The 6,546-nt window shown below is 34.8% G+C and overlaps 1 protein-coding gene across 1 annotated transcript; it reads left to right on the forward strand.

Annotated features, from left to right (window-relative positions):
- The first annotated feature begins 1,898 nt into the window (after nt 1-1,898).
- LOC107791068 (transcription factor MYBS3) lies at nt 1,899-4,751 on the forward strand. Its single transcript, XM_016613063.2, has 3 exons — nt 1,899-2,470; nt 3,385-3,593; nt 4,028-4,751. Exons 1-3 carry the CDS (start codon nt 2,185-2,187, stop codon nt 4,541-4,543), a joined length of 1,011 nt encoding a protein of 336 aa, XP_016468549.1. The 5' UTR covers nt 1,899-2,184; the 3' UTR covers nt 4,544-4,751.
- The last annotated feature ends 1,795 nt before the right edge of the window (nt 4,752-6,546 follow it).

Below are 6,546 nucleotides of genomic sequence, written 5' to 3' on the forward strand. Positions count from 1 at the left end.
AATACAATAGAACTTAAAAATAACAAGATAAACTTTTGTTATCAGAAAAATCTTTTAATAGAGAATGCTTTACCATTAAATTTATTCAACACGAATCTCTCTTGAGCATAAGTTTTATTGAAAATAATTTCTCTATTTTCTTAGACTAATGGCAAAGTCTGTATACACACTATCCTCTCAGAATCCACTTGTAAATTTCACTAAATTTTTTATTATTGTCACGAATCAACATGAATAGAATTAACAAATACTATATAAATAAAAAAAATTCTGGAAAAACCCATGAACAATCAGGTGATGCACCATTGTTGGTGTACCAACAATATGAGGGATCTAAGGTATTTTGGGGCTCAATATCTCAAACAAATCAGATTGTCTCTCTATTATTGAGGGACATCCTTGTTCTTAATCATTATTGTATAGAGATACATGCACAATAAAATCCACAGTCTCATTAATTAAAGAAACGTAGATAAAGATATCAGATTTGTTTTTATTTGTTGGTTTTGTCTTTTAGCTCAAGCAGTAAAAGCAAACAAAGTTCCCTTTGGACTAAAGTCTCAAACGTAATTTCCACAAACTTTGGCTGTCATTATTGATCAATTCCCGGCTACTTCTTTTTAGACGTGTTTGACCTACTAGTATTCTAATTCTTTGCCTTGACAGAAAAGTAAAAAAAAAAAAAACTTTATATTCCACACGTTTTTGCATTATTATTGTTTTGAGTCTTGTGAATTTCTAATGGGGTAGGGCATTTTGGTATTCAATTTGACTTCTTTTTCTCTTCCTTGGATATGTTGTGAACGAAAGACTATTTACTTCAAATACGGCACGTATAATTATCAACCACAATTATTATAATGATATCAAATTCATAATATCTAGAATTTCCCAAAAATGAATATTTATCAGCCTAACTTTAGAAAATTTGAAGGTACTGTTTAGGAGGTAGAGTACAGATGCTAACAAAATTGAGATTGTAAACTCATATTTTGGGTGCATTTGATATAGCCTGTTTCATGAAATATATTTGCTTTATAAAATTATTTGCTAAATCATTTTCTGAAGGATAATATTTTGGTGCTGGTTCTGAGCATTGTAGGTCATCAACAAAGTTATTGTACTAGTCGAAACAAGTGATATGAATTACTTATGAATTAAAATATTTTAAAACAAGTTACTTGCGCCTAATATTCAATCAAGTCATTTCTCCCATTTTGCGTAACATTTTGGCAATATACCAAGCACATTCCTCTGGTCTGTTTTAGTTTTATTACCTCAAGTAATTTTTTTTAAATAAATAAGTTTTATAATCACAACAATTTTTTGACCATTGTGTGAAAGTACCTGTTAAAACTAATCCACACATTCCACAAATAAATATAATTATTACAGAATTAATATTTAATAATCTTACTTAAACAACCTGATTACATTTCATAATCCAAATCAAACATCTATAGATTTGGTTAATAAACACATTATTGAAAAAGCCCCATAGGACAACTCAATGTCCAATAGATCACAAATTCAAATCAGTGTCATATATTAGAATCAGCTAATTATGGGAAAAAATTTAATACTAGTAGACTTTATTTAGAATAACAATAATATATTCATTGTAATCCTATAAGTGAGGTCTGAAAATTTATTTAATAAAAGTTTTAAAATAAATTAAAATGTCTAGATTTAATGCAAAAATGGTAATACTAATTTTTCCAACATGTGTCTCCATCAGATGGAATAAATATTAAAGTACATTATCTAAATCTACAAAAATCTTTTATATTACCCAAAAATGAAGCCACCTACCTCACATAATTACCACATTGCCACCTCAGCTATACCAAGTTGTTTCCTTTCTTATCTCTACCTTAAACCTAAATCTTTTTATATTGTCGTGTCCATCTTCCTTTCTCTCTCCATAACTCCATTTCTTCCTCAAAACACACAAACTTTCTCTCACTATATCTATATCTGTATCCACATAACTTCGATTGCAGCAAAAAAACAAAAACAAAAACACTTCAATCATATACTATCACCCAAGAATTATCTCTTTTTCTTGTTGTTCTTTTCTTGGATCATGTAAAAAAGGACGCATTCGGATTTGGATCTTGTTTTGAGGATTTGATTGGATCGGGTTATATCTGGTTTTTGATTGGAATTCGGGTTTTTTCAGCCATGACCCGTCGGTGTTCACATTGCAGTACTAATGGACATAACTCAAGGACTTGTCCAAATAGAGGTGTGAAGTTATTTGGGGTCCGATTGACTGATGGGTTGATCCGAAAAAGTGCTAGTATGGGTAACTTGACCCATTTTGCTAGTAGCAGTGGTCCATTAAACGGTGCCGTTCATGACTCACCTGGTGATACACCTGATCACCCTGCTGTTGGTGGTTCTGCTGATGGTTATGCTTCTGAAGACTTTGTTGCTGGTTCTTCCTCTAGCCGTGAAAGGAAAAAAGGTTTGATTTTTTTTTTCATTTTTGAGAAATTCTCTTTTTGGGTCTTAGGAATTGTGTGTGTGTTTTTTTTTTTTTTGAGAAGGTAAAGGTTTAGGAATTGTGTTTTCTTTTTTTGGTTCTTGGTTGTGTTAAGTGTATACAAAATCTGAGATTTATGAATTATCAATTGTGATTAAAGTTTCCAAATTTAAGGAATAAGGTGAGATATTTGGTATTTTATCTAAACCAGCTGCAACTTTTGTTACTATTTGTTGTTGTAAGTGAATGTGCAGAAAAGAGATATTACTATGAACATGTGTTTCAAGTTGATAATTTTGATGTGTAAGAGAAAAACAAAAGATATTGGGAGCTTTCAGTTTGGCAAAGGTTAATGGTTTTCTCTATCCAATTTGCTGTCATACTTTTTTTACAATCAAAATGGAATGTGTAGACAAGGATGTATGTTTATTCTGCTTCTTTTTTTTCCGGATCACTTCATTGGCACGGAAATTTAGTGCAAACCTTTGCCAGCTTTATGATTTGGGATTTTCTTGGTTCCTTTTTTGCGAATCAAGTTATTTGTGTATCATATTCCTCTTTTTACTCAGTGACCAGACATAGCATAAGCATGACTGATCGAATTGTCACTTAATGCTTAACGTCAACTTTTGTATGAGTTTCTTGAAACTTTAATTTACTGTCAGCTGCTGTTGTTTCAATGAAATCTTGAAACTCTTCATCCTTTACAGATGCACTTCTCATTGTGGCAATAGTTGATTTTCAAATTAATGGAATTTCTCTCTTCTTTATGGTGATTATGTTTTTTCAGAAGTGCCGGAGTTGAGAAAACTGCTCATATTGCTACTCAGGGATTTATATTGCAATAGGTTTTCTTGCTGGGTTGGTTCTTGAAATAACTTAAAACTTAATTGCAGGGGTTCCCTGGACTGAGGAGGAGCATAGGATGTTTCTACTTGGTTTGCAAAAACTCGGTAAAGGTGATTGGCGTGGAATTGCTCGTAACTATGTAATTTCTAGAACGCCAACGCAGGTAGCAAGCCACGCCCAGAAATATTTCATTAGGCAAAGTAATATGTCAAGGAGAAAAAGACGCTCTAGCCTGTTTGATATTGTTGCTGATGAGGTAAGTGAAATCTCACTTATAGATGATTTTAATGTGTCCCTCATTAAGTTATATAAACCTAATTATCACTATGAAATTGTAAACTTGTTATCTTTGATAAAAGATGACGTCTTTCGTTCTACTCTTATTCTCGTTGATCTAGGACGGAATAATGATTCTCTATTATCATCGTTATCTTGCAAACTTCATCACCTAGATGTCTAGTGCTGTTCCGTATTGCTATCATCTGTTATGTCAAAGATGCACATGCCTATAGGCTATAATAACATCATACCTTTTGATTGAACTTGTAATGTTTTTTGGCACTTGGACACTTTCTTACCTCATCTTGGATTTTGAATGTAATCTACAATCTTTTTTCCGCACTTGGTTTCAATGTATTAACTTTTAATGTTTGTTCTTTTTTTCTTTTTCTTTTATGTTAATTACCATAGTCGGGGGACACTCCAATGGTATCAAGGGATTTCCTCGCAGATGATCCTCTACAAGCCGAGATACAAAGCAACAATCCATTGCCTCCTACTCCTTCTGTGGATGAAGAATGTGAATCAATGGGTTCAGCAGCTTCTGCCAACTCCAACGATGGGGAACTTTCTCTTCCTAAACCAGAAAGTTCACAATATCCTCGTCCACTAGTATATCCTGCTTATGTCGCCCCATTTTTCCCGATGCCTTATCCATGTTGGCCAGGTTATACTGCAGAGCTGGCAAAAGCAGAGACCCATGAAGTTCTTAAGCCAACAGCTGTTCATTCAAAGAGTCCAATTAATGTTGATGAGCTGGTTGGTATGTCAAAGCTAAGTTTAGGTGAATCCATTGGTGATGCCAAGCCATCTTCTCTCTCACTGAAACTGGTCGAGGGCTCCTCCAGGCAGTCGGCTTTCCATGCTAATCCTTCATCTGGTAGCTCAGGCATGAACTCTAGCCACAGTCCAATCCATGCAGTTTAGTGGGGTGCATTCACATGATATGTTTCCTGTTAATATATGATAATGTTATGTAGTTTTGTTGGGTTGGGTTAGTTATAGTTCTATTTGTTGGGCCGATCTTAATAAGATTTGTTTAGGGGTTAACGTCTTAGTTGGCAGTACTCTCGTAGCTTGTAGGCACTCTTGTTTTGAAGTATTCAAGTTGTTGACATTTTGACTTTGGTCAAAAGATTTCGTTCTCCTGCTTTGTTTTCTTTTAATTTTTTGTTTAGATTGTCGCGACTGTGACTAATTGATGTAGTGAAGTCCTTTTTTTTTTTAATTGGAGGAGGTGCAACTATGCTAAAGAATGCTTAGCTCTTCAGCTCAGATTTAAAGAAACAGGGATTCTTGTTCTCCGCCTGTTATCGTAAACTTGGCAGTGCATATAAAAGTTTGTGGAGATGTGAAACTGTAGTTCTGTGGATGACTTATATAAGTTATGCGCAAGTATATTTAGCTAAATAATAGTATCAACTTGTCGAGAGTATGTCCATTACCTAATGAAGATAGTTTAAAAGAACAGCAGGACTCTGAAGAGGACGTCCCTCTCTGACCTTTTATATCTTGATAAGATGCTTTGGAGTCTTCTTGGATCTGAATATTGGAATCGTATCTTAATCTGTTCTGCTATCGAAGTTCTGTTCTGGGTTGTTGATAAGTTCGTGTGGAGAAAGCAAAGGATGAGTTAAAGATATTGGTTTTCTGTCTTTTCCTTGTAGGTCTGACTCATGAAGGAACTGAGCAACGATAAATCGATGCAGCCAGTGCCATATTATGCATGCAATTCGAGCCATGCACCAGCTGGAGTGCAAATAGCAGATTGAGTGATAGATATGCTACCTGTCATTGAGCTAAGTATCGGCATACTGCTCTGCAGAAAGTTGGCCTGGTTGGAGATGTTATGTTGATACATAGACAAGTACCAATTTACATGAGAAATCTTGGAATAGTGAGGGATATGTTTGTTGGGTACATTGTAAGTGGAGATTTAGCTTTCCTTTGCTGCTTGACTTTGCAGAAATCCCACTAGTGTTTAGGAACATGAATACCAGGAGGGAAAATCTAGCAGTGATTTGGGTGAACTGGAGGGACCGCATTGAAGATACTGACAAATTGGTAATAGAAAGCCATCTTCTTGTAGTATCTGCCACTGAAGTGAAATCATCTAAACTGAGAAGAAACACATAAGATGTTGTATGATTCAGTAGAAGGTGAATGACTGAATGTGGCCATTAGTGTAGACTACACACGCAAACACACGCATGTAGGTAAATGTGTGTGTTGAGGTTTCCCGGTGGAGGGCAAATGACTCAACAACTGAGCGTTAGAAATGTGTGTGCACTTAGAAAATACTCGTTATATGTGCTGGTGATCGTAGCAGGTACGCGATGAAATAGTCAAGTTGAGTACCCTCTAAGAATATCAAAAGCTTTTCCGTGTTCTACTTGTTCCCCGGGGATCTATTTACCTTAGTGCGACTCGAATCACGATCCATGGATTGGTAGATGGACGCTTAATACTAGGTTATCATCATTTATTTTCTTAAATTGTTGCCTATATTGTTTGCTTTTAGAGAAGTCACTTATAGTCTAGATAAGTTCCAGTAAAATTTGAGCAAATATATAATTTATTCCCACCCCTTGTTCTATCGTCTACATCTAATGCTTCCTCATCTATCGAGGTACTATGCAAATATCTGTAGGCGATCCAGGATCTAATGGTGGCGGGGACACATGAGTGAACAACTCAATCAGTGCCCCTATCTGACTTTTGAGCTTAAGAGTTTTAAGTAAAATATATGATCCTTTTCAATATATATATATATACCTATATATCTAAAAATTTTGTCCAAGTTAAAGGGTTGGATGACCCTTCTACTCCGAAAATAGATCTGCCCGTTTTCAAAGATAAGAATCCATATTAAAGTACCATCTAGGATAATCCATATTAAAGTACCATCGAGGAATCTTTTTATTTTTCTC

Source organism: Nicotiana tabacum, chromosome 23, assembly GCF_000715075.1.
Source record: "Nicotiana tabacum cultivar K326 chromosome 23, ASM71507v2, whole genome shotgun sequence".
Lineage (NCBI taxonomy): Eukaryota > Viridiplantae > Streptophyta > Magnoliopsida > Solanales > Solanaceae > Nicotiana > Nicotiana tabacum.

Bases quoted from the DNA above. Each gene is read 5' to 3' on its own strand.
- LOC107791068 (XM_016613063.2), top strand. From the start codon at position 2,185: ATGACCCGTCGGTGTTCACATTGCAGTACTAATGGACATAACTCAAGG. The intron at 2,471-3,384 runs GTTTGATTTTTT...ACTTAATTGCAG, and splicing joins TAGCCGTGAAAGGAAAAAAG to GGGTTCCCTGGACTGAGGAG. The intron at 3,594-4,027 runs GTAAGTGAAATC...TAATTACCATAG, and splicing joins TTGATATTGTTGCTGATGAG to TCGGGGGACACTCCAATGGT.